This window comes from Oculina patagonica, chromosome 3, assembly GCF_052425735.1.
Source record: "Oculina patagonica isolate OP01 chromosome 3, crgOcupat, whole genome shotgun sequence".
Classification (NCBI taxonomy): Eukaryota; Metazoa; Cnidaria; class Anthozoa; order Scleractinia; family Oculinidae; genus Oculina; species Oculina patagonica.
This window is the reverse complement of record NC_135760.1, coordinates 19,014,682-19,028,231: the sequence shown is the minus strand read 5'-3', so window position 1 is coordinate 19,028,231 and position 13,550 is coordinate 19,014,682. Positions and strand designations below refer to the sequence as shown.

Genomic DNA, 13,550 nt, shown 5'->3' with positions numbered 1-13,550 from the left:
ATACAAAACACTGTAATTTGTGACGGCGTCGCCTACCTGTAAAGATTATATCTCTTAGATAGTACGCGCGTTGTGATTGGTCAATTTTGCAGGCCGTGCTCTACAGTATGGCCCGTGAAATTAGAGCGTTCTCATGAGTGCCATTAGTTTTTCTTTATCAAAACGTCTTACGAAGAAAAGTTTGAAACCTGCTTAAAGCGTTTGCACTCTGATGAAAATTTTGAGAAACAAAAGCAAAGCAGACAGGGTCTTTCAAACTTTAATCTCGATTTTTTTGCAAGAATACACGTAAATTATGTAAATGTTTTATAGTGGTTATGCACTCCGTTTCGAGTTAGCTACTTTACAGGCATGCCACTGAAACAGAAGAAACAGACATTTTAAATGAATGAATATAACGTGGTTAAAAATCCCAACTGGCAGGAGACAGACCAGTTGGCTATTTACAAACGTGACTGAGGATTTGAGCTTGGGACGACCAAGAACAAATACAGCTAGTCACAGACCGTGACATGGTGGATGGACCGTAACCGTAACCGTAAAAAAACCGTTGCTTTTTTCTGCCAGTTTTTAACCGAAGAAGGCCGAAGGTTATTGGTGGAAACGTTAATATGATATTTCTTATGTCAACTCCTGACTGCAAACTTAGTACTTTCTATCGTGTTTAACATACTACGTCAAAAATGGTGTTTCAGTGGATAAGGTTTGGGCCTCCGGGCGGAGCCTTGGGGTAATAACCTAAACTAATCGAAAACAATTTGTAACATAATACTACCTAGACACTACCGTTGCTTATTTCTTGCGCTTTTATATCACGTCATAACGTACGGGCGTCTACAGTTAACGCTACGAAAAGGAAAAAAATGCTCAAAAATACCTTATAACGAAGCAACAATGAACATTACCTCGATATAAACTTGACGAACTGGGCACCGATAAGGTGTGACTACGATTTAAAAATATTGTACAGGATTCTCTATATTTGGTAACTAAATATTCTTTAAACTTGCTTATGCTAGTGCTCAAGCTCAGTCGTCTTAAATTACATTAACAGAATATCACTTAGAGGTGGGGGGATCACATATGAAGAGGAAGGGGATGCTCGTCGTCTCACTTAGGCTGTAAATTATAGCTTTTGGTCTCATCTAGAGTAAATGCAAATATTTTTCGCCGTCAAGGTCTCGTTTACAGGGATGCACGTCAAGAAATATTATATTGTGTTGACGGTATCTTTTAGGGGTCCAAAAAAGCTTGCGTCCAGCCCCGATTGGTCTCCTTTTACAGGAATATCATTTTTTCGACCAGCATCCTCGTCCCTCTCGTACTGGAGTCCCGGCCCACCCCTGGAGTACCCTAATCGGTACAAGTACCGTTAACCTTACAGAAATTTTATTTTTCCGGTTCTTGCTTATTGTCTATCAAGGTTATCTGGAAAAGGGTTAATAATGTTGGCTGGCATATTACGTTTTGGACATCTTTGCAAAATCATATGCGTTTGAAAGTTTAATTTAACTACTCTATTTCATGCGCTCCAACTTATAATAGTCTTTACTAATCTGTCACTTTATTATTAAACAAAAATCATTTGCTACATTTTCTTTTTAATCTGCTAGCTAACCTTCCTTGGTACTAGTGTCCAAGTATTTTGGGTCATTCGATGTGATGGATAAAGTAAACATGGCAAATTAAAGAAATTACTGTGTTACTCACTAAGATTATATTTAACTAAGCTCCGATAAGCAAACAAACATACAGCTTCTTTACCGTTCGAAGTTCCTTCATGTTTCTTACACTAAATCAGTTTATTTAAAGAAGCCAGCTCCTCTATCAACTGTTGTAAAGCTCACTGGAAGGTTGGCTTCCACGTAGCATTGTTAAGAAACAAAGTCCTCTCTGCCTGCAAATACTAAACACAAAGAAAAAAGATATATATGTTATTAGTGTCCTCTAAATACAAGATACAATGTGTACATCTTTCAATTGCAATCAATGCTGGCGTAACATTTATGTATATTTGTTTGTGAAGAAATAAAACTGTATTTGAATTTCCTGAACATATTCGTTGGGCAACATCAAGGTGGAAGTTTTGCTGTTCTCGACTGCTTCTGAGTGTTAAGTTAAATTTCTGGGTTATCTGGCACTTTGGGTGTTGTGGATAAAACATATCTTTTTCATTTCTCAGTACAGCATAGAAACCCTATATTAACTGGTTCTATTTCGTCTACTTAAAGGAAGGAAAACTAAGGTTTATAAGTAAGTTAGTTGGTTCTCTTGTAAATATGTATATGGCTTCCCTTGGGCGTGAATGAAACAATTGATACTTATATGAATACTTACAGTGCAAGACTCAATTCTTTTCATCAAATTCCAGAGTAACGTCATCGCCAATAAGTACAAAAGGCGCCCAGTATTTCACATCACTGTACTTGTCTGATTCTCTGAGATCTTTCATGGCCAGGTTCAGAGACTTGCTTGCACTTTTTCCTTCCACAAGGTGATGGTAGAAACTTCTCATAAACTCCAGCGTGGCTTCATCATCGATCGCCCACAGTGAAACCAGAACAGAACGAGCACCAGCATCCAGAAAGGCACATGCGATACCCACCACACCTTCATCTAAGATCTTACCTTTGGCACTGTGACAACAGCTTAGCACAACCAATCTTGCCCGAAGTTTAACGCTGAGCACATCTGCCATTGTTAAGATGTAGTCGTCCTTGGTAGGGATCGGAGATACTCTTTCGGGATCTAGACTCAAGGCAATGTCACCAGTTTCCATGCGGCCATGTGCTGCAAAGTGAACCAAGGCAACTGAACTCAGTCGTCTCAAAACCTCGGCTTTCGTGGCTTTCTTTCCAATGAGAGGTGTTACGTTGAGGATTTCTCCAATCATTTCAACTTCTTGCTTGGAAAACGCGAGCTGTTCTAGAAGTTTTTTTCCGCTGCTGTCGGTAACTCCAGCTACCCACGGATCTCCCACAAGTAATGCACCATTCTTACAGTGGTATCCTTCTGGACAATCAGCGATCATTTTCAAATTGGACAGTGAGGGAATAAGTCGAATTCGAAAAGATTCACAGAGGTACTTGGAATCAGAATCTACGAATGCTGCGTAAGGAGCCAGCCACAGTGGACCATCCGGGACAATGATTAGTTCTTCACCTTGGGCAAGGTCTGCAAATGGCTTAATTGCGATGTTATACAACGCGGCCAGAGGTCTAACCTGCTGTAGAGGATGCTGTGAGCTTTCCCACCCGGACATTTCATCGATGTAGCTCTCTCTCACAGTATGCAAGGAACGGTTTTCGCATTGAACGCCAACGCGTACACCAATTTCTTTGTAGGCAGCTTGTATCAGAGGTCGATAGGCGGACGTCGCATCATCCAACGTAAACGAATTGCCAAGTTCATGTTTCCTAAAACCGACAAATCGTCCTTCTGACAATACCCACACATTAATTGTGCCTCTGTCAACTGCCTGAAAAGCTGTGCTTGATGTGATATATCTGTGCAATTCGTCCAGAGAAATTTCTTCTTGTCCGTATGCTCCCGCAGACTGACTTGTTAGAAAACCATATCTGGATTCCAGAAGATCATTTAGAGCTTGGGCTCTTCCTTCCTCGGCAGCAACTAAGGCTTCAAAAATCTTGTCCTGTCTTAACAGAACCCTCCACAAACCACTGCACGAAGCCTTATACTCGTTTCGCAGATCAACTTTCCATTCCGCTTCAAACTTAAAACGATCTCTTAAAACGTTGAAAGTTGTCAAACTGCATCGATAATTTTCCAGTGCTTCAGGTAAAAGCCCTTGTGACTCAAAGCTATAACCTAGCTCACGGTAGGCTCGTGCTTCAGCATCCATTTCTCCCACTTTTTTGGCAATGTGAAGATGTAGGCTATGGCACTCTATGGCTTTTTTGTAATCACAGAGAGCGGCATTAACACATCCAATATTCCCATGTGCACGTCCTTCCTCAGCCTTGTCTCCCCTTTCTTTGGCATTGGCAAGATGTAGGTTATGATAGTCTATGGCTCTTTGGAAATCAGAGAGGCGGTAATAAGCCTTGCAAAGATTTGCGTAGGCATCTCCTTCGTCAGCCTTGTCTCCCACTTCTTTGGCAACACTAAGCTGTAGGTTGTAGTGATGTATGGCGCTTCTGAAATCACGTAAGTGGTAATAAACGTGTCCAAGATTTTTGTAAGCATGTCTTTCCTTATTCTTTGCTTTCAGTTCTTTGGCAATACTAAGCTGTGACTTGTGACATTCTATGGCTTTTCTGGAATCACCGATAATGAGGTATGCAACGCCGAGACTGTCAAAAAGAACTTGAAGAGCATCATATGCCTGTCTTTCCTTGGTCTTCTCTCCCATTTCTTTGACTATTCTAAGGTGTTGGTTGTAGTAGTCTATGGCTGTTTTAAAATCATCGAGCATCCAAAAATCATAACCAAGCCCGCGGTACACACGTCCTTCCGTCGCTCTGTCACCTATCTCTTTAGCAAGAGTAAGACGTCGGCTGTGGTATTCTATGGCTTCTTTGTAGTCTCTGCGAATGAGAGAGATCCCAGCAAGAAAACCATATCCACACCCTTCCACAACCTTGTTTCCCGCTTTTCTTGCAGCACTGATAAGCCAGTTAAAGAAGGTTATGGACGCCTAGAACAGCAAGTTTTGTCGGTAAAAATTAAATGAAGTTTCCCCTTCCGAAGACCATTAGCGGACGTCAGAGGTAAAATCTATAGCAAATACGGAAACGTTAAAAGAGCGAGGCGTTTTAAGATAAGAGCAAGGATTTCTAAAGCTCTTTTCTGTTGAACGAGGGATTTGATTGTTTTTCTAGAGCGCAGCTTATAATTATATTTCTGTTCGTGATTGCAAGCAGAAAGGGACTGTAGATCCGCAAGGAAACGGAATTAGATTTTTTTTGTCGAATGAGTCTCGCAAAACTCCGATAAAGATGCCTGGTAAAGACATTAGGCCTAATTTCAGATCAACATGGGCTGGTGTGTTCTTTTCGTTTTTTCGAAAGACAAACCAAAAAGATAATTGTTTCCTTGTGGGTCTACAGCAGGTTTTGAAGTCCTTACAATATGAGCTGGCATGGATATTACGCACATCAACTTTTGCGTGCCGATATATATTGACCAGCCACATTTCCTTTTGAGAATGATGTCATGTATCATAAAATTTCCACGCTGTTTTGTTCTCGTAACATACTTTGGCAGTAGGCCATGGTTTGAAATTGTATACTGTATACGAAAAAAAAACGCTATAACACAAAGCTCTAAGTTGTTGACAATTTAAAACTGCTCCAGCAGAGTAGGCACAAACTCTTTTACCCTCGCTAAGCTTTCGGTAACATTATTTGTTACAAATTTCGTCTTTCTTATCGGTTAAGATAAAAAAATAACGAATTTTATTCCTCGCTAGTTCTCAAGCTATGGGAGGCGCGGTGGCCAAATGGTTAGTGCGCTGGACTCCGGATCGAGCTGTCCTGGCTGGGTCATTGCGTTGTGTTCTTAGGCAGGACACTCTCATAGTGATTCACTCCACCCCGGTATAAAAATGGGTACAAGCGAATTTACTGCTGGGGGGTAACCCTACGATGGAATAGCATCCAATCCAGGGGGGAGTGGAAATACTTCTAAGTCGCTCAATACTATTGAAAACGGGATAACCTCCACTTGACTCGACAGCAGACTTTACCTTTCTTTTTTGGTCAAGCTCAGTTATTGTTCCGTACGTTCGCTGTTGATTGACAGAATAAATAAGGCCAGGTCTTCCCAGGGAAACCTTCTTTTATAGTGTGTCTTTATGGTTAAGGGTACTTACCGTGTATAATAAGAGTGCAGCGTTTAATATAATAAGGGTAATTGCAATCGTCCACTTCCAGCCAAGTGTAGATAGGACAAGAGGTGCGGCAACGCTCATAATTTTTCTTTTATATGTCCAGAAGAACTGAAAATAGGATCAGTGATACATTTGGTGAGTTGAAAAACGTATAGCGTAGCATTGTAGTAATAAAGAATTGAGACTCGTATTACTTACCCTGTAATAAGAAATGATAAATTTAACAATTGCAATGCTTGATATTGCAATTGATACAGTAATTGCAATTTCATTCAACCACTTCCAGCCAAGTGTCAATATTAAAAGAACAATGGCAATGAGTATAACGTCTTTTCCAAGCTTCCAGGAAAACTGAAAAAAAAAAAGGATTAATAACGCAATTGGTGAGTTGAAAATTTTACGTAACAATAGTATGTATCTCTTCGTTGATGCACTAGGAAATATAACTTAAAAGTACAATATTATTAGCAATAATATAATAATAATAATATGTATTTATAGTGGTCATGCACTAAGCTTCATATCTCAACGAGATAGCTAGTTTACAGGCATGCCACTGAAACAGAGGAAACAAATAATTTATAAATGAACATAACAAGGTTAAAAATCCCAACTGGCAGGAGGCAGACCAGTTGGCTATATACAAAGCGTGATCGAGGATTCGAACTCGGGGGGACAACCGAGAAACAAATCCAGCTAGTGGCAAGGGCAGGCCTCGAACCGGTGACCTCCGGGTTACAACACCAGCACCCTAAACCACTCGGCCACGCTTGTCTCCTAAAAACAGTGGGCGAAAATGATGATATGGCAATTCTGCGCCACATCCCAATCAACACAAGTACGGGCATAAAAACAACAAACTAGAAATTGTAATAAAATATGACGAGCCCGCCCAATGCCTTATGATGGACATCACAAAAAATACCCTCCAAGTAAAGTGTCTCGTCAAAAAAAATGAGAAAACATCTTTCCAAATACAACTTTCTAAAACTGTCATTATCCCAATGATAATGATGATGATCATGACAATGGTGACGATGACGATGATAATGATAATGATAACGATAATTATGATTGACAGTTGTAAATTAGGCTACTTGTAAAGGTGCTTACCCTATCAAAAGTGGTTAATATTACGATTGCAAGTGCAGTCAACCATTTCCAGCCAAGTGTCCATATGACAAGAAGTGCAGCAACGACCAATGCTTCTTCTCTAAGTGCCCAGAAAAACTGAAAACAAGATTAATGACACGATCAGTGACTGACGTTTTGAGCTATCCATGACAATGACTGACAATGAATGACATGTGGCTGACACATTATCTATAATGGGCAATTAGCGTACCAAAGGAAAAAGGTTTCTTCCCAAGGCGGCGGAGGGGAAGTCCCCCTGTAACTGAAGAACTTGTGTGTGTGCAAAAGGTTCTCCAACATCGACACTATCTAACTATTAGAGAATGAGCACGAAATGTTTATAAGGTGAAGGTTGTTGAGGCCGAAAGCCGAATCAGCTATCAATTTTAATCTTCACTCCGAATTCTAAAAGCTTAGCCGATCAGATTGCAACATTTGCATTAGTAGAAGGATAGAAAATCAAACAGGTTGCTTTTTGTCCGCTTCAATTTACTGCAGCATGGAAAGTTTAACAGATTGTTCAATTTGAAATAGACCATATATTTTTTGTTTAGCTGAGGAATTTACGCACAGATATTTTAGTGTTAAAATGCTATCAATGTTAACAGTGTTAACGCGTTAACGTGTAACACATTAACACGTTAACATGTTAACAATGTAAACATGTTAATATGTTAACAGTGTTAACGTGTTAACATGTTAACAGTGTTAACGCATTAACACGTTAACATGTTAACGTGCATGTTAACGTGTTAATGTGTTAACACGTTAACATGTTAATATGTTAACAGTATTAACGTGTTAACATGTTAACGTGTTGACATGTTAACGTGTTAACATGTTAACGTGTTAACATATTAACATGTTAACGTGTTAACAGTGTTAACGTGTTAACATGTTAACATGTTAACCTGTTAACATGTTAACACGTTAACACGTTAACACGTTAACATGTTAACATGTTAACATGTTAACACGTTAACATGTTAACAAAGTTAACACTGTTAACCTGTTAACACGTTAATATGTTAACGTGTTTACAATGTTAACTTGTTAACATGTTAACATGTTAATAATTTAACATGTTAACATGTTAACACGTTAACACATTAACACTGTTAACATTGTTAACAATGTTAACATGTTAACGTGTTAACAGTGTTAACGTATTAACATGTTAACAATGTTAACAGTGTTAACGTGTTAACAATGTTAACGTGTTGACATGTTAACGTGTTAACAATGTTAACAGTGTTTACGTATTAACACGTGTTTACAATGTTAACAGTGTTAACATTGTTAATTTTTGAGAAACTGTTGTACTGCGTTGGTGGGCAAGTGAAACACTTAGTTGATAATCAACTGAACGTTGATAAAGGTAAATTAACCGCAGTATCGAATTTAAAAAAGCTGACGTTCAGAGTGTTAGCCCTTTGTTGGAGCAAACAAACCTATAAACCCCCCAAAATAAGAGTACCCCTCCATCTCGTGGGGTTTCTTGCACAGTTACTAAATGCATATATATATGTTCTTACTGCTCTTATGATGTCTTTCGGAGACGTTGGTGCTGGTGCTCTCCTTCTTTCTTCTTCCATGCTGTTGCCTGGTGTATTTTTCGAATGGTCAGTCGCGGTTTCTGAAGATTGCCTTGTCTAAAACAAAACAAAAAAGTGGAGGTGTTAGTTCAATTAAAATTTGAACACGCTCGTGGACAAAGGACGGTTAAAATAACAACAATTGACATAAAGCATTTTCCTTTATTGGTAACTGCATATAATAGTTATAACAAGCCATTTAAGATTATCTGCTACATTTTTACAAAGACTTTGTCTCTGCCCCGCATAAACACGTAAAAAGGAAATTTTGTTGATTACTGTATAAAAGCCAAATTAGTTAAATATTTAATAATTATTCCACGAGTGCGCGATAATATGTGGTAGCCGATACGCGTCAAACGAAACCAGCTGGGGAGTTAAAATATTGAAATTCTTCGGGCGTTTAAACAATTATTCCACTCGCGCTTGTTGGATATGAGATCGTTATAGCCAACAATGCTATAACGCCGAGTTGGCTATCTACCATCTCATATCCAACGCGCGATCGTAATTATTAAAAATTAGCAATGGAATATTGCAATTCCCGAGTTTTGATTTGTTAACAGGCAATGGTATATGAGCTCATATACCATTGACCACAAATATGGTAGCCGATTATAAGTTTCAAATCTTGTTATATGACAAGATAATTAAGTACATTAAAATGATAATTTTCGGTTTCAGCTATTACAAAGCAGCAGGAATCTTTTACTTCGTTTATTGTCGCCTTACTCTGATCTTGTGTCAGTATTACTTTAGGGAATTGTTTTAAATTAGTTTTATGCATTATTAGTTTTAAGAGAAAATGAAAGGAATGAAATGAAAGCGTGAAAGGGCTTCTTGCACAATTTTAAAGCGGTACTTAACGTGCTCTAAGAGTTTGTTTATATGGAGAACAGTTGTCCCTGGTAGGAGGGTTACCCTCCATACTAAGCCACCCCAGGCGAGAGAGCTTTGCATAGGTTTCTTTATAAAAAACTGCGAACCGTTTACATGAGAAATTGCATGAGAAAGTTGGCTTAGGGGGTAAGGTGGCCCAGGGTGGAGGGTCACTCGCTTTGAAGGTAGGGTGACCCTGGGGAGCGATCCAACTTTTTCTCCATATAAACAGTTTGGACATTTTTGCCTCGCCTACCAGGGACAAGTAATGTTGACACATACGGAGCACGCGCAAACGCTAAAATCATCAAAAACAAAATTGGAGATAAATTGAAATCGGAGTCGGCGGTAAATTAGTCCAAAAAACGGTCTTGGTCGACGATTCCGCGTTCCTGATTTTATTAAAAGCAGCCATTATAGATGTTTCAAAACAAATCTCGCCAGTTTTTTGAACCGAGAGGGCCAAGTTTTGGCTCGGTCAACTGGGACAACTTTCTCATCTAAACGCTCGGAAAACGATGGCTCGGGGGAGAGGGTAACCCTCCTAGCAGGGACAACTCTCCTCCATATAAACAGGCCCTTACATTAGTTAGTGGATATGCCGTTCTACTTCTCCCTATACTTCGAAATGAGGAATAATTGGCTAGCCATTCTGAGATATCTGGCAAGTCTCCTGACCGGTTAGACGCACTCATTGTCAAGCTTCTATCTGGGTCTAAAAGAAACGAATAAAAACAAAGCTATAATACATTCTACATTCTGCTCGTGGAAAAATGACAACTAGTTACATTTTAACTACAATCGAATCTCTATACATCCATAGGAAGCAAGTAATTAACATAATAACATATGGCAACTGCACAAGTTATAAGTTGTTTAACAACAATTCACCGAAGCGGAGGTGGCTAGTGGTGGACACCAACGCTGAGGTGAATAGTTGTTTTAGTATGTACCTACGGCACAGTGAGGTAATATAACACAAAAAGGGTGATTTATTCATTTATTCCGGTTAACGATTACCATTTTCGCAAATAGTTAACAACTATTCACCGAAGTGGAGGTTGCTAGTGGTGGAGATTTACCGAGCCGCGAAGCGGCAAGGTAAATATCGAGTGTTGTCGCTCGGAGGTAAAGAGCAAATGATAATCGGAGTTTGAGAAGCCAATCAGCGCGCACCAAAAACGCTATCCACTGTTTGAGTATATACTAAATTAGGATATTCTAAAACCCCTTCGGAGACACCACTGCCTTGGTCGGGGGTCGGGGTTTGCCGTGCTTCGCGTCCGGTGAATGTATTTACTTTGAGTTTTGATTGGTTCAACAGATTGTCTAGTTGTTTCACGTGCCCCAGGCTCTGCCGGCTTAGAGGGACAAGCGGTTCTAGGACGAGAATGAGGTGGTTACAGCGACGCAGGCTAGTTACGCCGAGCTTTTCGTAACAGTTGAGTGACAATCCAAAGATAAAAATAAAAAATCCTACGACCAGTCAGTGTATCTGAATGTCGAGCAAACCTTGGGCGACGAGATTACTAAAAACAATTAAAATGAAATTATAGCATAGAACTCTTTTATGTAAAACCAGTTTCAAAACCTTTTGGTCTTTCGACGGTTCTTTTAAAACTATGATCAGTTGAGGATTTCCCTTGAGCAGAGCATGTATCATGTATGAACATTCACATATCCCACAATCCGCTGGCGAGCTCACTTTTTAAATGAACGTAACATGGTTAAAAATCCCAACTGGCAGGTGGCAGAAAAGTTGGCTGACTCTGAGGTGAATAGTTTTAGTATATACTAAAACAGCGAAATAAATAATAGCCAGAAAGAGCTTTTTTGACTAGTTTTTCCCTACAAAGATTACAACTTTCTCTCGCGCGTTGCTCGGAGGTGAATAGCAAAGGACATTCCGAGTTTGAGTAGCCAATCAGCGTGGGTCAAAAACGCTAAACCACTGTTTTATATATACTAATACATATCATCATGAGGCGAACGTTTCATAATTGTTAAATTGTCGAAGTGGAAAACCGAAAGCCATTTATAACCACTGTTAGCGAAAAATGTTTGTCAATATTGTGTTTCAGACCAGTGTTTCCCGGGAATGGGTTGTTTTGTGTTGCTAATTAGCTTGTACTTCAGTATAATGATAATATATAAACGTTCCGATATCGAAATATGTTTCCGTTTGTTATTAGTAAAATCACTTTAAATCAGCAACCAATTCAAATCAACCATGAACACGCGTCCAATATCCTTCACCCTCGAAGAAAATAGAGATTTTGGGAAAAACCTATTACTAGAGAAAGAAACACATAGACAAGAGAAATAAAGGAAGATCAGTGAATATCGCCCGCACAGCCTAAAGCAAAAGACTTGGTGAATGTAACATATAAGCACAAGCATAGGCACACACGCAAGCATAAGCCAAGCACATAACAAAATGAACACACGCATTCCTCTGTCATAATAACGACTCATAAGAGTAAGTGTAAGCAAAAAAAAAACGAACAATCGTGTTTTTCTCATGCTTACGATTATGCTTATGCCATGTGAGGACAACATAATAAGAATTCACGAGTGTGTTTGTTCTTTTTTATTTATGCGCGTATGCTAATTCTTGTACTTGTGCTTTCACCCAGGGAAAACAGGTCTTAACGTGAGTGTGGTATCTTTTAGTATTAAATATCTTCTGAACGTAAATCGCAAGTTGACGATTGTGTTTTGTACAACTGGGCTTTGACCACCCAAGAACCCGCACATGTATAGACATCTAGAAAAACATCTGTAACTTTCTGCTCTACTGAATAACATTAAGTTCCTACCTTTTCGAAATACCAATTTCCTGTTTGTAGAGAGAAACTAAGGTAGGATTGGAATGTTTCAACTGACGACAGAAAATGGCTCAAAATTTTCAATTAAACGCGGCTACTTCTCAGAGTAAAAATCCATACGAGCCTATTTTAACACACCGAAGAAGCAGAAGAGCCAAGCACGGAACGTTTATGTTAAACTAATCATTTGACGGCTCATAGAGTTTTTCAACCTTGAAACGCTACTTTCGTCATGCATACGCGTGTGGCGCATCAAACGAACGTAGAATGTTATTTTTTCTAAAAGCCCATAGGTTGCCAATGGATAATATTTGAACAACATCGGCCGAGAACTCCCACTAGTACGATGGCGCAAATAACACAGTCGAAACTCGTGTGGCAGAACTAGCCGAGGCCATAGCGCGCGTGGGGCAGGGTAAACTTTTTATTGTAGAGATAGGACCGTTGTAGGGAGTTTTTAGTTGAAGTAAAAGCTATAGTTTGCCGTAGGATTTGGCCGAAAAAGCCGGCCTTTATGAAGAGGTGGCCGCTAAAAGGAAGTCGCCGTTCTTGGTGGTTCGACTGAACTAGTTTACGCGAAACAAACAAATTTATGCTGACAAGATAACATTTCAAGCTTTGCAGGTATATCCTCAATTTAAAGGGATTCCTTGTTAGTAATTCTTTAAAACCTTAGAACTTACCGTTTCTTCTCAAAAGGGAAACCTTGAGTGGGAACCAACACCCGAAGTCCAACTACTTCAACAAAATTCTTCAGGCTCGTGAGCGTCAACACGTTTTTTCCGTGTTTCTGTTTCATGTTTTGCTAATTAGCTCTTACTCCAACGCGGTCCAATATCGAAAACTGTTTCTGTTAGATAAATTGGTCCTTATCTAACTGAACAAAAACTGCTCCTCGCCCCTCCCCGTGAATGTCTCAATGGGGAGGGAGGGAGGGTGGGAAGGGAGGGAGGGAAGGTCGATAGCCCTTTTCTTGTCTTATTAGGGTGGTATGCAGTTAGAAAAGGCTCCTCAAAGGGCCATTTTCCTTACATTTTTTTAATTTACGCAAACTGCAAAAGAACACATAACCATTATAACGAAAACCCTATATCTACGCCTTAGGAGGAAAAAAGGGCAAAAAAATGCGCCTCTCGTTTGTCACGTTATTAACATGGCGGCATGCGCCAAGTGAGAATGAGTGAGAATTACGTAAGTGTGGTCAAGATGCTGAGCCTTATACTGGCAGCGAAACATTATTTAACATAGTTTAGCACGGAAGAA

General features: G+C 39.5%; 1 protein-coding gene across 1 annotated transcript; it reads right to left on the bottom strand.

Annotated features, from left to right (window-relative positions):
* Positions 1-64: 64 nt before the first annotated feature.
* Positions 65-13,042, bottom strand: LOC144647024 (uncharacterized). Its single transcript, XM_078506768.1, has 8 exons — positions 12,971-13,042; positions 10,044-10,174; positions 8,521-8,637; positions 6,965-7,081; positions 6,050-6,202; positions 5,834-5,959; positions 2,338-4,657; positions 65-1,906 (listed from the first exon to the last, which is right to left on the bottom strand). Exons 2-7 carry the CDS (start codon positions 10,152-10,154, stop codon positions 2,348-2,350), a joined length of 2,934 nt encoding a protein of 977 aa, XP_078362894.1. The 5' UTR covers positions 10,155-10,174; positions 12,971-13,042; the 3' UTR covers positions 65-1,906; positions 2,338-2,347.
* Positions 13,043-13,550: the final 508 nt, after the last annotated feature.